At 52.9% G+C, this 22,963-nt stretch overlaps 1 protein-coding gene across 1 annotated transcript in view; it reads left to right on the top strand.

Annotated features, from left to right (window-relative positions):
• UMODL1 (uromodulin like 1) overlaps nucleotides 1-22,963 on the top strand; it is a 74,882-nt gene that overhangs the window by 19,996 nt on the left and 31,923 nt on the right. Inside the window, exons 5-11 of the mRNA XM_017538604.2 lie at nucleotides 483-669; nucleotides 2,486-2,626; nucleotides 11,023-11,277; nucleotides 13,276-13,388; nucleotides 14,886-15,105; nucleotides 20,166-20,303; nucleotides 21,336-22,250. Coding sequence (XP_017394093.1) covers nucleotides 483-669; nucleotides 2,486-2,626; nucleotides 11,023-11,277; nucleotides 13,276-13,388; nucleotides 14,886-15,105; nucleotides 20,166-20,303; nucleotides 21,336-22,250 — 1,969 coding nt within the window. The remainder of the gene's footprint in view (nucleotides 1-482; nucleotides 670-2,485; nucleotides 2,627-11,022; nucleotides 11,278-13,275; nucleotides 13,389-14,885; nucleotides 15,106-20,165; nucleotides 20,304-21,335; nucleotides 22,251-22,963) is intronic.

The following is a 22,963-nucleotide window of genomic DNA, read 5'->3' as shown; positions in this document are numbered from 1 at the left end:
GTCTCACTCTGTCACCAGGCTAGAGTGCAGTGACGCAATCTCAGCTCACTGCAACCTCTGCCTCCAAGGTTCAAGTGATTCTCCTGTCTCAGCCTCCTGAGTAGCTGGGACTACAGGTGCCACCACACCCAGCTAATTTTTGTATTTTTAGTAGAGATGGGGTTTCATTACGTTGGTCTGGATGGTCTCGATCTCTTGACCTCATGATTAGCCCTCCTCGGCCTCCCGAAGTGCTGGGATAACATACGGATTTTAAGGGATGGAATTCTGCCCGTAACAACTGGTGCTGAAAGGTACTGGCAGTTATGGTTTGCAGGACTTTTACTGGAGTGACAGATGTGTAAGTACTGTACAGGTTCTTTTCTGAGGAGTGGAATGGTGTGTGTGTGTATACAGTTCATTTCAGCTCTGTGGCCTCAGTCTCCTTGTCTGTCTGACGGGGTGTCCTTCTGCTGTGTGACGCTTTGATTCTGACTTCACAGGTCACCAGTGCCCTGCAGCCATTGGCCTCCACTGTCCACCACCTGCACTCGGCCCCTGGGGACGCCTCCACCACGGTGTCGCAGCTGCTGCTGGGCCTGCCTTGGCCATTGCCCGTGGCTGACGTCTCCGGCCTGCTGGGCGACATCGCAAAGCGTGTCTATGAAGTGGTCAGCGTCCAGGTGCAAGGTTGGGCTTCCCTCGACCCTCCCTCTGGGGAGGCTGCAAGGTGGTGCCTGAACAGCCAAATGCAAGGTTGCTGCTAAGGCCAGGCCAGTGCTTTGTCTTTTAAAGGAGGTTTAAGTTCAGGAGTGAAAGAGTAACTGGTTCAAGTGTGTTCACCCCACAGGCGTGGGACCCACCTTCAGCTCACCCTGTAAACTCCAAGTCCCCAAGTACAGACCTCGAGGACGTGTTTCAGCCCGCATTTCCTACCCTTCCCTCCTTCCCTCCATCTCTCCTCGGCTCCCGCTGGCCACCTTCCCCCTGGGAAGCCCTCTCCGTCCATCCCAGGGGGCATTGGAGTGCAAATCCCAGAGCCACATACGAAGAACGTGTTTCTTCAGTTCTCTGGTTTCCTAAACTTCCCTCTCGCCTCTTTCCCACGCTTGCCAAGGACATCCTTGTACCCCAAAGCCTCCTTCAGCAGAATTTGTATGAAGTTGAATTTGTACCTGGTAAAGCACATAGACGTGGCCTTGTTTCTGGAAGAAATTACCTGTTCTTTGTAGTTGCTGTTCTATGTTAGGAATTGGGAAACCTCATCTAAAAGGGACCAGACAGTGCATATTTTTGGCTTTGTGGGCCCATGTGGTCTCTGTCATCTCAATGACTCAGCCCTGCTGCTGTAGCAGCCACAGACAGTCCCCAAGCAAACTGCCAGGCTCCCATACACCTTCCTGTCCCCAAGCAGGAGGCAGCCAGGCCAGTCTGCTGCTCCCAGGGCTTTGCGGGAGGGTGGCTGCCTTGGTGAAGCCTCTTCTATGACACTGAGGAAGCGAGTGATGACACCGGGGCCCAGAGCCGTGTCAAAGCTGGAGCATTTGCATTGATCTCCCTTCCCATCCACGCATGTTCCTCAAAACCAAGCCGCATTGCTTTTGTGCCATTAAGCAAAGCGTTCGCTCCGTCGTCTGCCCAGTCAATGTCCTTGAGCCAGAGGCTGCAGGAGCACACCTGTGGGTGGACCAGTTGAGTTTATTATTTGAGGCCACGAGGGAGAACCTGCGCTGTGGAGAACCAGTGAGTCTCTCAGCAAGAGACTGCTGGAAAGAGCCTGTTCTAGGATGTGGGTTTTGACTGGGTGGTTTGGGGAGGGTCTTGGGAAGTGTGATTTTGCTCTAGATTGAATGCTGTCAGAAAGTGGAGGCAACTCCATGATTGGGAATCTCAATACATCTTAGCAAAAGGACGGGAAGCATTGCATGACGATAAGCTGTAATTTGTGAAGAGCTCATCATCACTTATTTTGGCCAAGAGAGGGGCATTGGTATTTCATGGGTGCCCCATGAGCTTGTCCCTGTCTGTGCTTAGACAGCATTATAAAGACGCCATGTCGGAGGCTGGTTGCTGTGAGATGGCTCTGTCTGGGAGGCCTGGGCCAGCTTCAGAACATCAGGGGCGGCTCTGGGTTTCCTTGTTGGTGCAGGAAACACCCATTCCTTTGCTTTCTGCTTGGGATGGGATGTTTTGGCCCCATCTTTACATGACCACTCACACTCAGTCCAGCCCCAAGTGATTTGCTCCCAGGAGGCTGCCTGGTGAGCCATCCGCGAGCCCTGCCTGAATGTGGGCCTCCGCTAGGATGAAGATGGCCAGCAGATGCACGGGGCCCTCCAAGACAAGGCTTCCATAGTCCCCCTCAGGACCGCTGCCCAAGGGACCCCTCAGGTCACGTGGCACAGATCCATGGTGTGAGTCCACGGAGGCCACACGTGTGCGGGTGGATGAGGAGAATGAAGTGGCTGCAGCTGCTGAGTGCAGGTCCTGCTCTCCTTCCCCATAGATGTCAATGAGTGTTTCCATGACGAGCTCAACGCCTGTTCTGGAAGGGAACTGTGCACAAACCTGGAGGGCTCGTACCGGTGCATCTGTCACCAGGAAGCTCCAGCCATGTCTCCCCGGAAGCTGAACCCCGAGTGTGAAGGTAACGGCTGGGCTCTCTCGGATGGTGTGGGAATGGCTTAATTCCTGTTTGCCCTGGAATACTCCCTGGCAGGGCTTGTGGCTGCCGCACTTACCCGAGATAACTTTGCCATGAAGTATCTTGTGTTTTCGCATTAAACTGGTATATTGACTTTGGAAACAAAAGACATCATTCTATTTATAGGATTCTGTTTTTAGTAGTGGCATTTCCATTTACAAAATGTAGAGATTCTCGATCGCTGAAAATGTCAAATCCTAGAAAACAGCATTCCTCCGTGTGATGCTCACATTGCTCTCGAGCAAGTTGCTGGCCAGCGATTCATTTGCTGAACCCGGTTTCTCTGAAATAGATGATTCTGATGATTCAGGTAATGCTGTTGTTAGGTCTGTTTAGAAATAATTCCAAGAACAGTTTTTATATTTTATTTTCATATTGAAAATCAGATTTTCAACCTTAAAGAGCATGTTAACAGAAGATTAAATGAGTGCTGGCAGTGAGTTGCACTATTTTTTTTCTAAATGGGAAAAGGGTGAAAACATTTTTAAAAGGCTGATTGGTCCTTAGACCACAGAGACTCTTCTTGCCGGGAAGGAATGGCTGGCTCACAGGCACAGAATATACTTAGTTCTTTCAACTGTTATTGATGTCCTGGTGGGCCACTCTTGCATTCATTCTTTGGCTTAGGACATGTTTATTTAGCTGCAATTCACTGTGCTAAGTGCTGGTAATGGAAGCATGCCTCAGCAGGTCCTAATCTCTGCCTGTCTAGTGGACTGTAGAAATAGAGACATTTTGGCATATGAAAGGGCATGACCGATGTCTGCACTGGAACCTCGGGAATAAGCAGGTCAGCCCGGAGAGCAGAAGAGTCTGCTAGGTGCAGGGGGAAGCACGTGGAAGAACGTGCCTGGCTCTGTCCCTGCTGCAGTGGGGAGGGGTGTACCAACCAGGACTGGCAGGCAGGATTGGCTCTGCCATCAGGCGGCTTGGAATGAGAAGTAACGGTGTAGTCTGTAACATAGGAGGTGCTGTAAAGACGATACACTGAGTGCAGGAGTCTAGGGTGTAGAAGGTGGTGGAGAAGGGGGTTCAGGCAACATTTTAGAGACAGAGCCCCGGGAACTTCCCGATGAATTCAGTGAAGAAGAGGAAAAAGGAAAGAAGACGGAGTCCAGATGTCTTGACTGAACAAGGGAGTAGAGGGTGTTTCCATTGGAGGGGACGGGGAAGACGCCAGCTGTTGTTATTGTCTATAGTGTCACAGCTGAGACGGAATGAGTGGAGGTGCCAGGGTGCTGACTGAGTTGGACTCGTGGTGCTGGAGCTCAGAGGCGGGGCCAGCTGCATTCCTGAGTCCAGGGTCACCTGCCTCCAGGTGACACTTAAACCATGGTATGGCTGAGAGAAGGGAAGAGGCCTGGGGCCTGTGGCCGGAGAACCCCATCCGTGCCAGGTCAGTGCAGGAAGAGAGGCTGCGGAGGACGTGGGCAAGGTGGGAAAACAGCAGGAAGGGCATCTGGGAAGGCTCAGCAAGCCCCAAGAGAGCAAGGGCAAGCGGTAAACTGGACAGCAAGCAGGGAGGGTACACGCACGGGCAACCGCCGGGCAGGAAAGCGCCCACGGGAACTTTGGGGATGGGGCGAACTTAAGGAGAGCAGTCGGGAAGAAGCCAGCAGTCAGCCCTGGTTAGGAAGACAGCGGGAGGAGAGAAAGAAGGCGAACCGCCGGAACTCTGCAGGGAAGCTTGACCGAAGAGGCTGAGGGAAGGAAGGCCTGATGTGGAGGAGGCTGTGGACTCCCGGGGGCCTCTCAAGAGACAGGCGATGCTGATTCCACATCTCCCAGAGCCCGGGCTCTTTCTATTCCCTGTTCCTTTCCAGGTTTTGACCTTACTGAACGCAGGCTTTTATTTTTAACCTTGTTTAAATCTTGCTACATGTGTAATTTTGTAAGCTACTTTCTTTATTTCCTGTAGTGTGTACAAAGTTTCCAAAAAGAAACTTGGTCTTCACCAGGATAATTATTGGTGCTTGAAAACTAGTGGTCTTTTAGGGCAATCATATATATTGCTCAGAGTCCATCACGGGAGCACTTCTGTTGCTTCCAAGGGTCTGAACTGTAATGTCGCGACAGGAGTTATGGAGAATCTCCTTATACCCAATTTGTATTCATTACTCATTTAATCTGCAGGTTCTTTTTCCTTAAAAGGGACCTGGCAGTGAGGACAGTCCTTTGTTCACAATAACAGCGGAGCTGGCAGCTACCAGGGACTTCACCCGCACTGGGCTCTGCTCTCAGCCCTCTGTGGTTATTGCCCTGTTTAAATTCTTACAGTAACCCCAAGGGGCAACTACTCTTCTTAAGCTCATTTTTCAGAAGGGGAAATTGAGGCAGAGGAAGATCCTTTTCTTGCATGAGATCCCAAAACTGGTTCTCTGCAGATACACATGAGCCAGGCTGTTCACAACTCCCGGCCGCCCCTGTCCCGAGACTGTCTTCAGTAGGAGCCCTCTGGCAGGGGCCTGCCTGGGACTGTGATGGCCTCTCCCCATCTTCCAGGACTGCCCTTGTCGCGGTGCACCCAGGGAAACCACCATGCCCTTTCCTACCTTCATGAGTGCTTAGGACCAAGAGTTGGATACAGTTCTAGAAAAATTAAATTATTTTCTTTGGTGTTCCAGAACCTTACTTAAAAAAGGAGTATCAGGTTCTGATTTTTATTTATTTATTTATTTATTTAGTTAGTTAGCTAGTTATTTAGTAGAGATGGGGTCTAACTCTGCTGCCTAGGCTGGAGTGCAGTGGCATGATCACCAGTCACTGCAGCCTTCAGCTCCCAGGCTCCCACCTCAGCCTCTGGAGCAGCTGGGACCATAGGCATGCACCACCACAGATGGCTCTTTTTTATTTTTTTTAATAGAGATGAGGTCCCACTGTGTAGCCAGGCTGGTCTCAAGCTCTCAAGCTCAAGAGATCCTCCCTCCTCGGCTTCCCAAAGCCCTGGGACTGCAGGCAGGAGCCCTTGTGTCCAGCCTAAGGTTCTGATTGCCTGGCTCTTCTCAGTGTCCTGCGGGCAAGGGGCGGAGGGAGTGGACCAGTTCCCAGAGCCAGCTGTGGATGTGGAGGGCTCCAGGGTCAGATCTTCCTGCCTCCCCCCAACCAGGAATGTTCCCTTCCTGTCAGAATGAGTCTGTGTGGGGAGAGCTGCCTCGCCTTCTGCCCGCCGGCCGATGAATCCCTGGTGCCCCACAAAGAGCAGGCACTCCGCAAACGTTTCCTGGAACACTGTGGCCAACCCCAGGGTCTCCAGGTATTACAAAAAAAAGAGAAAAGGCAAGTTCCAGTACAGATCTGGCAGCAAAACACTCAGAACACTCCACTGCCCTGTAGTACGTGGCCTTGAGATCCACTTAGACCTGCGTCCCCCCTCCACACACAACCACACACTAAGCTTTGCAAAGAACCGTCTATAGATTTCTACTCCATGGCTTCCAGGGTGAGAGTCCCATCCCTTCTGTGAGCACAGAAGATTGGAAAACAGGTAGTTTCCAAATAGTCATTTTTACCCTGGTCAGTCATCTGGAAAAATATTAGATTCTATTCATGGTTGGCAGTCACACTCTGCTGTGTTGCTCGGCACGGTGAGCCAGATTACATCAGGACACAGGGCTGCTCGATCGACTGCCACACACAAACGGGAGGTCCTGGCTTCACTTTTGATAGGGCAGGACACACTCATCCAGTGTTTCCAGGTCCACAATCTAGAGTGAATTCTAGTTGCATATTGCTAAGGGAAACAGCATCTCCAGCACCTTCCCTGCTGAACCAGAGATGAGTCACAGCTGCCTGGAAGAAACAAGGGCCCAGACTGTCAGACGTGGAGAATTCAGGGTGTTTTACCCAGAAAGAGGCAAAGTGCTGGACTTGTGTTCCTACCTGTGGAGGGGAGGGCTGTGGAGCAGGAGCACTGGAGCCTGGAGTTTGGATTATCCACATTGCCGTGCCCTTGGGTCACGCAAACACGGAGTCAAGAGCAGCACTTTCTAGGGCCGCATTTTAAGGGGGACACTGAAAAGGGTCCCCATTTAAGGGTAACCAAAGGAGGGTGTCCTGGCTAATAAAAAAGCAAAAACCAAGTTATAGGGGCCTACCCTGGAAGGGAGGAGTCAGGTGTAGAAGGATGATTTCTAGTTTTAAAACACCCCAAGGTCTGTCCAACAAAAAAGAGATTGACCTTAGCATGTTAGAAGTTGGTTGGTTTTGCAATACAAAGAAAACTCTCTGGCCAGGCACAGTGGCTCACATCTATAATCCCAGCACTTTGGGAGGCTGAGGCGGGTGGATCACGAGGTCAGGAGTTCAAGACCAGTCTGGCCAAGATGGTGAAACCCCATCTCTACTAAACATACAAAAATTAGCCAGTTGTGGTGGCAGGTATCTGTAATCCCAGCTACTCTGGAGGTTGAGGCAGAAGAATCGCTTGAACCCAGGAGGCAGAGGTTGCAGTGAGCTGAGATCATGCCACTGCACTCCAGCCTGGCAACAGAACAAGACTTCGTCTCAAAAAAAAAAAAAAGAAAAGAAAACTCTCCACGCTGTGCTGTCCAGCCACAGGAACGGCTGCCTTGAAAGTTAATTAAAGAAGAAGGGTTGGGAGATACATAAATTTCCTGCGTTTTCCTAACAGAGACCCCTGAACTAGGTGGCTTCAAATAAGAGAAATGTATCCTTTCACAGTTCCGAAGGCCAGAAATTTGAGATAGTTACCACTGGGCCCAAATCTGGATGCCAGCAGGGCTGTGCGCCCGGAGGCTCTAGGAGAATTCATTCCTTGCCCCTCTGCCCTCTGGTGGTTGCCAGCATTCCTTGGCTTGTGGCTGCATCACTCCTTCTTCTTGTTGGCTTTTTTGTTGTTGTTGAAAGGGTCTTGCCCTGTCACTCAGGCTGAAGTGCAGTGGCACAATTTTGGCTTACTGCAGCCTCCATCTCCCAGGTCAATTGATCCTCCTACCTCAGCCCCCCACGTAGCTGGGACTACAGACACACATCACCATATCCGGCTAATTTTTGGATTTTTTGTAAAGATGGGGTCTCACTATATTGCCCAGGCTGGTTTTGAACTCCTGGGCTCAAGCCATCCACCCACGTTGGCCTCCCAAAGTGCTAGGATTAGTCGTGAGCCACCATGCTCAGCCCCACTTCATCTTCAAAGTGAACGTCTCTGTTCTCTCTCCACCTCTCCACTCCAGCTTCATATCGCCTGAGTGTGTGTGTGTGTAAATCTCCCTGATTCTCTCTTATAAAGACACTTGTGATTGCATTTAGGATGGACCTGGGAAATCCAGGATAATCTTTCCATCTGAAGATACTTCACTGAATCACATCTGCAAAGATTCCTTTTCCAAATAAGGTCATATTCTTAGGTTGCAGGGATTAGGACCTGGTATCTTTGAAGGCCATGATTCAGCCTACTACTGTGATAGGATAGCTTAGTCATAGATCAAGTGGACTCTGCCATTTGCTATTGTTCAGCTTTGCCATTTACCACCTACTTGACCTTTCTAGGCCTCAGTTTTGTCCTCTGTATAATGGGGATCCTAGATCCTATTACCTGGGATTGCTCTAAGGACTGCAGAGGACACCACGCCTGGTGCACACAGCACCCAGGAAACTTCACCTGTAACCATGTCACCAACAGCTTGGCTGGTTTGTGACATGGATGTCATGGGAGGGAGTGCTGCAGGGGGCTCATGCCGGGGAGTTAATTCATAGCTCCCTGCAAGTTCCTACCGTGGCTGTTAATGCAGGCTGTGCTGGCTTGGACACTGCAGCGTTAACTCATCATTGTTTTCTCAGTGCTTATGGCGATGCTGGGTGCATAGCAGATGCTCAAAAAAAAAAAAAAAAATGAGCCATAAGAAATTGGTGCCCTCATTGGTCAAACATGGTCAAATATGGACAATGCCAAATGCCTCAAAGTAACAGACTGGAGAAAGGGCCACACAGATGTCGGATGGGAACGTCGACCTCAGGGAGAGTGCACTCCTTTGGATTAGATGAGATTCTCTTTCTCCAAATGCTCGCCATCTCTCTTAGCTGCAGAATTCAATGATGGCAGCTTCCGCAGATGCCTCGGAGGGTTTCACGGCGTTTGAAACTCCAGGTTTGCAAGTCCCCCATCCAGTGTTCCAAAAAGCAACTGGTATCTTAATTTAAAGAGTAAATATGTTTGTTAAAAGAGGTAAAGTATGCATTGCCAGCCCTGTGCCCTCTGAGCCTTCTTTCCAAATACCATTCCTCTGCGTTCGTTTCAAATTCAGACAGACGCCGTTTTAATTTTAACTCCACTCTGCTCAGAAGCACTCCTTATAGAGTGTGCTTTTAAGTGGCCAGTAATCTGGGTGGGCCATCTGTTGTCCCACCCATGTGCTCTCTCGCTCCATGTCAAGTTTGAGATGGTGGCAATGAGGAGGCTGGGCTGGAGCCCTGGGTGTGGGCTGGGGCTGCTGTTCAAGCTGCTGGGCCTGCTTGCTTTGACCCACTTTCCTATCTGCAGGGCGTTTCACTGTCACCCCATCCTCCACCGACGTGGATAAAAAAATGCTTCGGGCTGTGTCCTGACTGTACAAAAATAGAACCGTCAGTGCTTTTAGCAGACTTTTTGGAAAAGCAATTGTAGCTCTTCCTTCCTTTCTCAGTGAGACATATGTTCCCAAGAAACAGACTTTAAAAAGCTGAGTGGTTGTCAGAAGGCCAGGCAGTGGGGGGTCTTTTTGGTTCCAGGGTTCCTGTGACCCTGGAGATGGGGGTGCCACCCACAATCTCAGGTCCCAAGCTTTCGGCCACCCTCAGTTGAAGCATTTCTGCTTTTCTTGCCACAAAAGAAAATACCATAAAGTATGAACCAGCATCCATGTCTGTTTCTCTGCTCAGTATGCATAAAGTCACTGGACAATCCTGCAAAAAGTGTAGATGTGTCTTTTAAAAACTGTGTTCTACCCCACACCCTAAAAGTGTTATTAGGACACATCAGATGATGGATGTCACTAACCCTGTCCGAGTGAAGCCTGTCCAGATTCCAGTAATAGATGCCCATCTACTGGGAGGTGGAGTGGCAGGGTTTTCATTGGAAAAGCTCACCTTCACAGGGACCGAGAGTCAAAAGAGGCAGCTTAGTCTCGGGTTGGAAGGAGGAGACAGCAGGGCTATCTCGCCTGGTGGTGACTGGGCACTACATTGGATTCTGAGCCTCTTGACAGCCAAGGCACAAAGGGAAATGAGTTGGATTGTGTTGGTTTTCTCTTTTTTTAAATTTATTATTGAGATAAAGCAGATACATGTGTCTAAAAACAGACTTTTTTCATGATAATGGAAAGCATATATCCTATCAATCCTTACATAAAAGGCTTTGGGAAGCCACACATTATAAAACTATTATTTTCTTTACCATGGTTTTGCAAACTACATTTTTAAAAGTTTCTCATTGCTTGTTTTTATAGAACCTACCTTCCGACGTGAAAATATTGGTGGCTAGCCTGGGGGCCATCTAGTTTTTATATAATCCTTACTGCCCAGATACTTGCTGTACAGCCAGAATTTTTTTGACCAAAAAAGAGCTTCAGTGCTATTTGAGCACTAGAATATATATAGGTTGGTACATCAGAGCTTTGCTCCCTAAGGCATGGATTTCAATAGGAACGCATAAAAAGGGCGGTAAAGGAAACTCAGCCCTATTTCCGAGTCCTGCTTCCTGATGGGGCCATTGTTTACTGCGTGACGAGTCAGCCCCGTGCAGAAGTTCTTGTGCAAATGATCAAGTGCTTGTCGTGAATCAGAGTGGCCCGGCACCCTGGGACAGGCTGGCAAGGGAGTATTTGCAGATGTGGCAGCAAAACCTTACACTGTCGGGGCCATTGCTGAAATGTTTTCTGTACAATGACTGCTGATGGGTCCCGAGAGAGCATTCTGACTTTGTAGTAACCACAGATTCTGGACCTCAAAGAGCCCCACGACTCAATGCTATTCCTGGTGTAGACCGAGGCACACCTGGATGACCCCACCCTCTTACGTGGCTCAGTGATAGAGGGGCTGCGCTGTCAGCTTCAGGCCTCTTGCTTCTCCATTTCATCTCAGATATCCCCGTCGCCTAGCGCAATCCTGAACTGCCTTCCAAAATTACTCAGAAGCCTGGAGAGAGAGAAGATCGATGCCTCTGTTTTGAATGAATGGGTTTCATTTATAATTGGTTTAAAAAAAAAAGCAAGTCCTGTCCTGCATGGGTCAACTTGATCAATAGATCGATGGGAACCAAGCTGAGACGAGGCTGCGCCACTTGCTTCGGAAGATAAAGCCGCCCTCGCTGACCCTATGCTCGTCTTCTCTTTCTGTGTTCACAGATTGCCCTACACTCAGTGACTACATGATCCTCAACGTCACCGGTGGCAGTTTTCAAGTATCCTGGCGTTTGAATTCTACGCAGAACCATACTTTCTATGTCCGGGTTTACCGGGGTGAGGCATTGCTCAGGAGCGCCAGGACACGGGGCCTGGCACTGGCGGTGTCTGGGCTGGAGGCTGGAGTGCTCTACAGGGTAAAGACCGGCTACCAGGGGTGTGGGGCAGACATCTCCACCACGCTGACCGTCAAGACTGGTAAGTCCACCAGCCAGAGACCCACGTTAGCTCGCAAGCTTGCCCTCCTCTATCCCAGTCCTGTGTCGTTTTCCTATAACCAGGGCACCAGTAGTCACGGATGTCCCCGCATTTCCTCCATCCCCTCCGAGCTGTCCCACAGTCTGCCCTGCATGGCACTGGCCCGCTGGTACCTTCCTGGGCTCCCTTGCTTCCCTACATCTCGTCCTGTTCAGGGCTCACTCTGCCATGAGAGGGGACGGCATGTGGACTCAGAAGCACCAATAAGGCATCAGCTAGAGGGAAGCAAAGAAATAAAATTGTAATAATGAAGCAGAAGGTGGCAGCTCCTGGCAGGCAGATCAGGACCCTGTGACGCTTACCCTGCGGCGCTGAGGCCGTCTGAGTTCCCTGCCCGAGAGAGGGGCATTGCTGTCGTTTTCACGCCTTGCTGCCACGTGACGTGTGTAGAGCGAATGCAGTGCCCACCATATTTGTGCCGGGAGGAAACTTTTTTCTTTTTGAGACAAGATCTTGCTCTGTCACTCAGGCTGGAGTGCAGTGGTGCGATCACAGCTCACTGCAGCCTCGACCCCTTGCCCTCAAGTGACCTCCCACCTCAGCCTCCCTTGTACGTGGGACCACAGGCACACACCACCATGCCTGGCTAATTATTTAATTTTTCATAAACATGGGGTCTTGCCAGGTTGCTCAGGCTGGTCTCAAACTCCTGGGCTCAAGTGACCCCAGGAGGAAACTCAGGGATCACTTGAGCAGCTCCCTCCCCACCCCACCAACCCGGTGCCCTCAGGAAAAAACCTACATTCCAACATCAGGCACAAATAATTTGGAAGACTCTAGAAGACTCTTGAATTACCAACCTATTCCACATCCCAGCCTTTTCTTTCCTTTTCCATATTATACAAATGCCTTTTTTTTTTTTTTTTTTTTTTTGTAGAGCCTTTTTTAAGCAGCTCAATTTGCTTTAAAGCCTTTGTCTAATTCCACCTTGTCTAATTTCTCCTTGTCATGAGCCTGTGACGCCGGAGGTAGCAGGTGTTACAGTGGCAGCTGATGCCCAGAGCCTCCAGGGAGTCTAATCCCCAGGGCCCTGGACGAGGCCGCCTGTCCACAGGGCTCTGCGATTTGTCGGGGCCTGAGAATCAGAGGACACAAGGGGTGCTCCTCCCTCTTGCTAAGACAGGAGATCCACAGGGGCCCTAACTGGGAAATATACAACATACAACATTGATGGCATTTCTGCGGCCTTAAGTGTGGCGTGCATAGGTGACACACTCTGATGGCCCATAGCTTGCCAGCTGGGAGAGAGCCAGGGTGGGGCACAGCTGTGGGTGGCGGTTAGATAACTGGAGAAGTGTGCAGAATTGTGGCCAGTCTCCTCCTGTGCCCACCGGCTCTTGGGTTGTACATGCTAGGTTTCCTCTTAGTAATGAGACGAATATTCCCATGTCCCATCTTGAACCTTTTTTCCATCTTTGTTTCTGTCCAAAAATAAGGCAACCTCCCTTGTAAGTGAGCAACCTTACCAGTTTGACTGTCACAGAGCATGTTCTTGAGAGGCGGGACTTTCAGAGCTCAATTCTGGGATGTCCCCAGGCAGGTTGGAATCTGTTGGTCACCCTGACGTTGGAGGCCTGAGTAAGGGCCCCATGTGAGTACCCGCTATGCCCTGTGATTTAGAACAGGGCAAAGGAAAGCTGCAGCCACCCCACGGGAAATGACCCTCTGTGTGCTGGTTGGATCCCAGGTCCTGTGGGTATGGCCTGTGTGTGACGATTGTACCTCCTTCCTGGGATACCTCTGCCCTGGACATAAAAGTGTGTGTTCATTCTTTCGTTTCTTACATTTATTTCCCCCAATTAGGATACCTCAATCTAAGATTCATGCCTCACTCTATTAAAAAAAATTCCCCGCCAAAGAATAGGCTTCACAGAAAACATTAACAGAAAAGACTGCGACTTTTGACCACAGGCTGATTTGTTTCACTGTCTGTCTCAGAAGCCCAGGTATTTGAAGTCACAATAAAGATCGTAAACCGAAACTTGACGGAGCAGTTACGTGACCGTAGCAGCGTGGAGTACCAGGACTTTTCTAGACAACTGCTTCACGAGGTAAAGCCACAATGCAGACACAGAAACCTTTTCTTGAGCTCGATTTTGAGCTCAATTTTGAGTGTTTTGAGTGAGGCCATCAAACAGAAGCCATTAATTCCTGCCCAGCTCTTCCTCTGGGATTGTGGCAAAAATACATGTTATTTCAGCTTCAGGGGAGGCCAAACGCAAATCGCACAGTAATTTCTCAAAAGCTTACCCCCTGCTTTCATTTGGTACTTAATCCAGTTACTGGGGCCATCCATCTTTAAAATATGTGCCTTTATTCAAATGATCTACACCACTTAATCCTACTGCTGGGTTTTCTGTGGAAGCTTCTGTCTGAGGCCTCTGTCTTCCAGCTCTGTAGGAGCTTCATTAGCGAAGCATTTACTGACAATCACAGCATCCATTCCTCCCTCGTGGCTAAAGGGAGACATCAGCAGACAGCCAGGGAGAATCGAGCCAGTATGAAGCACCATCTATCCACAGATGGGGCATTGGAGAGAAGAGTGACTTCCTAAGCTGCCAAGAATCACATAAGGTCTGAGGTTTTACCCTCCCTGTAAACTCACAAGTGAGTCTGCCACAGTTTCAGGGATGCTGGCAGAAGACATGAGACTCCTGGGCCAGAGACAAAAGACTGTATTACAGCACAGCAGGCAGCATGCATGTGCTTTTATGCCATTTCCTGCACCGGAGTCCCACAGAGGTGATGCACAGGGGCCCAGGGGAATGAAGCACACAAAGTGGGTCTGCACCTGAGCTGAGGAACCCTGATCCTAGGGAACCTGAATCTTTTATAATGGGTGCAGGCACTTGCTCTGGAAGTCGAAATTATCTGTTACATTGGACAGTAACAAGCCTGCCCTTTGCTCAGGAGGGGGCCACTATCTCTCCCTCCCAAGGCTATTCACTATGCAAACATCCTTGGAAAGATATTCTGGAACAAAAGGGCACTTAGTGCTTCTACTTGCAAGATGTGTAGAAATGCCGCAGAGCCACAGAGGACACTTCCCAACATTTGCCTGCAGGGGAATCCAGTTTTGAATGTTTTCAGATAATTCCCTCTTTTTTAATGTTAACTCATTGTGTGTGCAACTGTGGGGTGGTGGAAAGGTGGAGAACCAGGCTGGTATCTCCCGTGCTTGGGCATGGGTAGTCCTGAGCACCTGGCTCCACACATATGACGTTCGCACCAGTTTCCAGGACACTCAAGAGGGGATTGTTCGTCTGATGCTCCATGACGGGGGGCTTGATTGCAGTGGTCACTGTGAGTCTGCAGCACACACCAGGCCAGGCCTGGCTGTCCCAGGGAAAGCTCAGCTCAGGTGCTGTGAACGGGAGGCTCTCTGCTTGCTCCGAGAGGTCGGTTGCTGGGCGCCTCCTGTTGATTGTAGAGGAGACAAACGGGTCCACGCGCCATCCATCAGTCATGCCTGGAACCCTGCTTAATAGTTGTGAAGACGTGCATGGATGTCTGCCCTGTCTGAATACCTGTTGCCTCTTCTTGGCTAGGTCGAGAGCTCCTTCCCACCGATGGTGTCTGACTTGTACCGAAGTGGGAAACTGAGGATGCAGATCGTGGCTCTCCAGGCGGGAAGCGTGGCCGTGAGGCTCAGGCTCACCGTGCAGGACCCCAGGGTTCCTGTGGGTGTCTCCACGCTGGCCCCCATGCTCCAGCCCCTGCTGGCAAGCACAGTGTTCCAGATTGACCAGGAGGGGACACTCGTGCAAGGTACAGTCTGGCCACCCGCTCTGCTGCCTGCTGCCCTCCAGCTCAGAAGTCCTCTTGGTGACTTTATTTGAGTCAGTCTTTCCTTTATTTCAAAGGGTAAAGAAATGCAAATCCTTATTCTAGCTTCCTCCACCAGAACCAGGGGCTGGGGCAGTAGCCCTGAACAACCAGCCTGCCTGCGTCTCACCAGTCAGCCCAGGACACTGAATGAAACAGGGCTGGAGGGTCCCCTCCGGGAAAGGGGACAGGAGTTCACTGTGTCTGTGGTCAGGGCCCCCCAGCACTTCTGGGCAGCTACGCAATTGCCCACCTGTGGGTCCATTTTTTTTTCTTTCTTTTTTTTGAAACAGAGTTTTGCTCTTGTTACCCAGGCTGGAATGCAATGGCATGATCTCAGCTCACTGCAACCTCCACCTCTTAGGTTCAAGTGATTCTCCTGCCTCAGCCTCCCAAGTAGCTAGAATTGCAGGCGACCACCACCATGCCTGGCTAAGTTTTGTATTTTTAGTAGAGATGTGGTTTCACCCTGTTGGCCAGGATGGTCTCACCATGTTGGCCAGCTCAGGTGACCCACCCGCCTTAGCCTCCCAAAGTTCTGGGATTATAGGTGTGAGCCACTGTGCCCAGCCTCTGTGGGTCTATTTCATTACCCTGTGTGTTATTTCATTTTACTTGGTGTTGCCTTGGAGCAGGAGGTCATGGACAGAGGACAGCTGAAAAGACAGAGAGATAAAGAAAGAGACAGAGAGGCATGGAGACCAGGGCTTTGCCATCCCACAGCAGGCACAAAGCTCTCTCCTCGCTGTGAGGCCATATGCAGTCTCTACATCCACAAGCTCCAGTTTTGGGCTCAATCTGTGGAGTGGGCGTCTCCTGGGGTGCTGGGTCTTGGAGCTCAGCCACATGCTTGCTTGCTGTCCCAAACTTCCCCCACCAGGAGGTGCTGGGAAGAACTGGGGGGGTGGGTTGGGGGATGTCTGTTTTTCAAAGTCGTGCCTGGAAACCTCAGCCTGGGGGTCACTCTGTTCACTTGGCAACCCCTAAGGATGAAGATACTGCAATGGCCCTTGTACCTAGTAAGACCCCACCTAGCTGGGCTGCAGGGTACGGCCTGAGGGTGGGGTCCACAGTGTATGCCCCCAGCAGGGTGCTCAGCATATGACCCCGTGATCCAACCTTCAGAGGGATTCAGCCCAGCCCGTCCTCCATACCTCCCTGCCTCCCTCCTCCTGTCCTCTGGGACCAGGGCTCAGGCGATGCTGGAACCCTGCCAAATGAGAGCTTGGACAGCAGGGATGTCATGGGTTGAATGGTGACCCCTCCAAAAAGCTATGTTCACGTGGAATTTCAGAATGTGACCTTATTTGGAATAAGAGCCTTTGCAAATATGATTAAGGTGAGGATGTCAAGATGAGGCCCTCCTGCTGTTGGATTTGGGGTGGGCCTGAAGTCCAATGACAAGTGTCTTTTTATGAGACAAGAGGTGGAGACACAGATGCAGAGGCCAAGACTGGAGTGATGCAGTCACAAGCTGAGGACTCGTGGAGCCACAAGATAGGACGCCGGAAGAGGCACAGGAAAGCCCCTTTGCTGGAGCCCAGAGGGAGGGCAGCCCGGCTGACACCTTGAGTTTGGACTTCCGGCTTCTGGAATGGCGGGAGTACATCATCTGTGTGGTTTCAGGCCCCCCAGCTGGTGGTGTTCGTGACGGCAGCCACAGGAGGCTCATGTCGCATCCTGAGGACTGGATGCTCTGTCTTAAGTACTCCCATCACCCATTCCCCATGCAGTTCCCATGGCCCCGCAGAAGGCGTTAAGCTCCTTGGGCAGGCTCTTGCCCGGCAGGGTCCCTGCAGGCTCTGGGCTGCTTCCTACTCCTTTCAGAGCTGAGGTGCTGCTTCGGGCCAGTCCCTGAGCTGGGGGTTGGCTGTGTGGCCAGCAATGGTCACGCCTTGGTCTGTGCGTGGCTGGGGAGACAGCCCTGCCTCTGCTGTCTTTTGGCTCCATTACCACTGGTGTCTTCAGGTTCCAGGGCTGGGGGAGCAACCGTGAGCATGGCCCCTACCTGGGGAGGCAGCGTGAGGCTAGAGCCCAGCTTCCAGGGGGATTCCCACCCCTCCCTGTGAGCCCCACCTTCACAGCGAGGACCTGCAGAAGACATTCGATACCACTCTGCAAAAAAACCAAGAAACCAAAACACAAAAAGAGCTCCTTGGAAGAAGAAAAGGCATTTGCGCTGTGGCCCACATGGAAACACTGTCCTTGGCACAACTGGAGCTTCCTTGAGTCATTCAGGAGGGTGCACTGCCCGTGGGTGAGGTGGGCCGCAGCCCGTACAGAGGTCAGGTTGTCATGACCTTACCTTTACCCTTAGGCCATCCGTCCTGGGGCCTGGGGTTTCCTGAGCCAGTCATGGTGAACTGTGTAGGTGGCCATGTGTCCAGTCTTTCCCCAGGAGGGTACGTCCCATGCTGGGAGGCATGGAGGCCGAGCCGCCCCCTGTGCCTATGAGCCGCCCCCTCACAGCGCAGCCAGGCCTCCTGCGCACTGCCTCATAGGAGGCGGCAGAACGGGTTGGAATCCTAGCTCTGACACTCACTATGCGACGCTGCACGGATGACCTCCTCTTTCTGGGGGTCAGGATGCTCCTCTGTGAAATGAGAAGATCTCAGCAACATGCCCCTCCTATGGTGGGGGGGTAAATCAAGGGACAATGCCTGTGTGGGTTTGGCCCAGCGCCTGTGCATGGCCACAGGGCATTTCTGATGTTCCTCCAGCGTTCACGGTAACTCTCTTCCAGGATTAGCTTTCATATCTTGGCTGACAGCTCACCTAGGAAGGTCCCCTAGCATCTCCCTTGGGTTCCCACTGGTCCTTCCTCCTCTCGGGGCTCCTCTCTCTGCCCCTCACATCACTCCTATTCAATCTCTTGCTCCTAACAGCACGGCCCCTGCTCCTCCTCTTCCCCATTCTCAGGAGAGATGCTCATACCGCGCCTGTTTGTCCTAGAGTGAGGGCCATCACTGGGCTTCTACGGGGCACCGCTGTGAGCCCTCTGCACCGACCTCGGCCAGAGGAGCGGGACCCCCGCTGGCATTCTTCTGCATGAGAGGCCGTGTGGGTCTTCTGGGGCCCTGGAATAACACCGCTTCTCCTGGGGCCAGTCAGAGCAGGTTGAGCTGAGCTCCCCAAAGCTTCCAGTTGGCCACCTGCTCCCACCGGCCTCGCCCCTGTGCCAGGCCTTTCCAGCCCCTCTGCAGAGTGGGAGAAGGGCCGTGAACGAGGGTCCTGGCCTGGAGCTGTCTGTCCCCCTTGCCTGCTGGCCAGGCTCACCTACTGCAGACTGCTTCCTTTCCTTAGGCTCGAGAGCACTGCGGTTTGTCCAGCGTCCATTCGCAGTGGCATTAGGCCCAGGTGCTCTGTGCCCTCTTTCTCCCAGTGTGAATCTGACACATGGCCCCAGGACAGTCTGAGCGGCATCACTTCTAGAGAACACCCCGGGCCCTGAATGACAGCTCATGGTCCTACTGAGGAGCCTACGCCTTGCTGGGACAGGGTGGCCCGGGGGGCCAGGGTCTGTACCTGCCCCCAGACCCTCTCCAGCTTGTTGTTCTGGGTGGGGCCAGCTCAGGAGAGGCACCTGGGCTGGGAGCCTCTGGAGCAGCTGCCCCCACCACTCCAGGAGAGGGCTCAGCCCTTGTCCCAGCTGAAGGGCCAGTGGGAGGAGCGTGCAGCATCCTGTCCTGGGCTCCTGCCCCCTCTGTGCCCACGCCTGGCCAGCCCGGGAGGGTGCAGAGGCTCACCGGCAGCTCTTCTGCTCCCACACCTGCCTCTTCTTCTGAACTGCAGGGCCGGCAAGCCTCAAGGCTTAATGCAAGGCTAAATACAGCAGTCAGCATCTTCCTCTGAGCTTGCTTGGGAGCTGTCTGAGGGGACGGGGGAGTGAAGGCTAGGTGAATCACCATGCACCAAAATAGACACCAGGTGCTTGGTGGCTTGAGCCAGTGTTTTGCCTGGTGCCTCTGCTGTCCTCTGTGGACTGCAGCCCAGCCAGCCCACGCTCCAGCCCCAACCCGGAGCACCCCAGGAGAGGTACCTGTAGGCTGGAGGTTGAGTAGCACCCCAGGAAGAGGTGTGGGCTGGCACCAGTGGTGTTCTGATGGCAAGGCAGCCTCTGGGCCATGCCAGCGTGGTGGCACAGCTGTTGTGGCAGCTGTTGTGTTGTTCTCCAGGGAAGCTGCTTCTGTGGAGACAGAAAGCAGCACAACAGGAAAACCATGAAACCCGCCTCTGAGCACTCAGTGGCAGGGTGTTCTTTGCACGCAACTGAACTGGTCCCGCTTCATGGCTTAAATTCCAACTGAGTTGGAGCTTCCCTGGCACTCTGGGCATGGGTTGGTTCCTGGTCACCTCCACCTGCAGCTTTGCAGAAGCACAGAAGGCACTGTCACCATCTAGCAGGGCCCGCCCCGATGACCTCAGCTCAGTCACCCCCATGGGAACTGCATTGTCCTTGTCCCTGCCAACCTTCCCCCAGGCAGGCCCCCCAGTGACATGACTTCCCATGTCTTTGGGGCACAGGAGGAAGTGCACACCCATTGAGACACCTGAGTGGTATAAAATGGCGAGGCAAGTTCATGTTAGACTCAGGTGGACCCCCCTCCCCGGCTCAGTCATTTTTCTGTTTCTTGGTTGAGACACTAAGTATTGGAGAATGTGGGCACATTACAGAGAGGAGAAAGCAGTTCAACTTTTTGGGTGTGGAAACAGAATAAATAAGAGAGGGATAGATGCCCACCTCTGGGTGCTAACATCACCCAAAGGAACCAACATTTCCTAATCTTTGCCCCCAAATTAGCCAACCAATGTGAAGGTAGGCACAGGCAGGCCAGAAGCTGTCACGAGGGTGTTGGACGGATGCCCCACCTCTGCCCCAAAAGTGCCCCCGCTCCAGCCATTCACTGCAAAGATGGACAGGAAGAACTCCTTCCAGTGTGGGTCTGGCTTCTGATCACTCTGGCCATTTTCTCCTGGATCTTGTCTTGTGTCTCCCCCGGCAGACTGGGACGAGTGTGTGGACAGCACGGAGCATGATTGCTCACCGGCTGCCTGGTGCATCAATCTGGAGGGCTCATACACCTGCCAGTGCCGCACAGCCAGGGACGCCATGCCCTCCCGCGCGGGCCGGGTCTGTGAGGGTGTGTATTCCCCCCCTACCTCGTCAACTCTGGGAAGGCCCACTGCTTGAGGATCTGGGGGTGAGACAAGGTCCAATTCTCCATCAGACGCAGTGCTCAGGACCTATGGTAATGTTAGGGGCTCACAGAAATGTTTCATTTCAACTTTTAAAACCAGAAGAGAAATTAATAGAAAGATAGTTAATATACATAAAACAATGAATCCAGCCTGGATGACACTTATCTCTATCCAAATGCCATTATAAAGTGCAATTTTTGATAGATTTTTAAGTGGAGGGGCACAGGGGTCCATGAAGGCCAAGTTCCTTGGGCCCACAGAAGTCACGAGGGGGGCCCCTGAGCTAGACCTGCTGTATCAGCCCCACGTCTTTTCTGTGGGCCAGTTCTGATGGGTGGGTTGGGGATACCTGTGTGCTGAGTTGAGCAGCAGGAGGAGGCCACACGCAGACCTAAAATGCAGTGACTGATTAGCAATGTCCGCCCAGACACGGGCGTGGCAGAGGCACCCAGACACCGGCTTGCCAGCCCCTGAGGAGGCCCGTCTAGCTGGAACAGGCCGAGACCTGTTCCCTGGGAGAATATTCCTCAGCCTCTGCGTGTGCTGACCGCTTCCTAACATCCCACGCTTGACTTCCCCCTGTGTTTCTTATTTGTCTAATGTCCTGCAAGCCGATGGCAGCACCAAGTCCCACACTGAGCACAAATCTGGGGGAAGTTGTCCCATTTTCCCAAAGTCCTGATGGATTAATCTGAGGCTTGTGAGAACCAAGCCCTGCATTCAAGTCGGGCTTGTGTAGCTCCTTGCCAGGTAGATCCCTCACCCTCAGCTTCAGTTTCCGCATTTATCCAGCGGAAATGTGTGACTTGCCTTCAGGGAGCCCCAGGGATTCTGTAAACACTGGCCAGTGAGACATTCCTGAACGCCGGCTGAGCCCGTCTGCCTCCCTTGCCCAGGTCCACGTGTGATGCAGAACTGTCCTGCTGGATGTGGGTGGGATCCGGCAGGCTCTGACAGTGGATGTGTCTTGGCAGGTGACCTGGTGAGCCCCACGGGCGGTGGGCTGTCTGCGGCAACAGGGGTCATGGTCCCAGCTCTTGGCACGGGAATAACAGCCCTCGGCTTAGAGAACTTCACCTTGTCACCCAGCCCTGGGCACCTTCAAGGCACCCCGACAGCAGGCCAGGCCTGGACCCCAGGGCCCCCACCCAGGAGAGGGGGCAGCTGTGTCGTTGGGTATGACAGGAACAACACAGGAAAAGGCGTGGAGCAGGAGGTGCCCAGCACTGCCCCAGGTTTGGGGATGGACCAGGGGAACCAGGCAAACTCCAGCCAGGGGAGCCCCAGCCAGGGGAGCCGCAGCCAGGCAAACCCTAGCCAGGATAGCACCAGCCAGGGTAGCACCAGCCGGGGGAGCACCAGCCAGGCGAGCACCAGCCAGGCGAGCACCAGCCAGGCGAGCCCCAGCCAGGCAAACCCTAGCCAGGATAGCACCAGCCAGGATAGCACCAGCCAGGGGAGCACCAGCCGGGGGAGCACCAGCCAGGCGAGCACCAGCCAGGGGAGCCCCAGCCAGGCGAGTCCCAGCCAGGCGAGCACCAGCCAGGGGAGCACCAGCCAGGGGAGCCCCGGCCACAGGAACACTGTCAGGGTGATAGGCACCACCTCCTCCCCCAAGGCTCCTGGGTCAACCCACAGCTTCCCTCCTGGGGCCACAGATGGCCCACTGGCCCTCCCTGAACAGTTGTTGAGAAACTCCACCATGAAGCCATCCTCCTGGCCTTCCCCTACCAAGGACCCCACTGGCCACGTCATGTGGCATGCCACCCATCCTACCTGGGAAACACTTCTGAATCCTACGTGGCTGCAAAATGAGGACAGTGGACCCTCCGGCTCTGCAGACCTGCCATCGACCCCAACCCTTACACCTCTGAAGAGCCCTGCCTGTGGTGAGTTCCTCCAATGGTGCATGCTGGGGCCTAGGACCAAGAGGGGCCATGCAGCCTCTGTGAGTGTCGGGTGGCAAAGCTCCTGCAGCCATGGAGACGCAGGCTGCTAGCATGGCTCAGGCGGCATCCTCATCTTGTCCATGAGGAAACAGGGGTGTCCAGCAGATGGTTTCTGGTTGAATTAGGTAGGCAGCTTGGTCCTAGCCCTCTCCACCTCATAGGGCTCCCTGTTTGCAGCAGCTGGGGCAGACGTCTGCCTCAGGAGCAGTCTTTGGGCTTACTTGTCACATTAGGTACTGGAGCCCCCTGAGGTGCTGGCCACCCCAGTTGTCCTGCCTCCTAACAGGGCTGTGCCCCAGCCTCCCCAGCCCTGATCCATGTGATGACACCCCACAACAACTCTGCACCCCCAGGAATGCTGCGCGCCCACAGCTGTGCTGCGTCTGCATTGTTCCACCCCCTCGGCTGTTCCGTCACCCTCCCAAGTGTTCTGCAGCCCGGCAGCTGCCCTGCGCACCAACGTGTGCTGCACCCCAACCTTTCTGCACCCCTGGCTTTTCTGTACTCCAGCTGTTCTGAACCTCCCCAGCTGCTCTGTATCTGCCCAGCTGCTTTGTACCTGCCCAGCTGTTCTGTCTCTGTCCAGCTGTTCTGCACCTCCACAGCTGTTCTATATCTCCCCAGCTGTTCTGCACCTCCACAGCTGTTCTGCA

Source organism: Cebus imitator, unplaced genomic scaffold (genome assembly GCF_001604975.1).
Source record: "Cebus imitator isolate Cc_AM_T3 unplaced genomic scaffold, Cebus_imitator-1.0 Scaffold112, whole genome shotgun sequence".
NCBI classification, from domain to species: domain Eukaryota; kingdom Metazoa; phylum Chordata; class Mammalia; order Primates; family Cebidae; genus Cebus; species Cebus imitator.
Note: the sequence above shows the minus strand (reverse complement) of the source record. Positions and strands in the feature narration are given on the sequence as shown.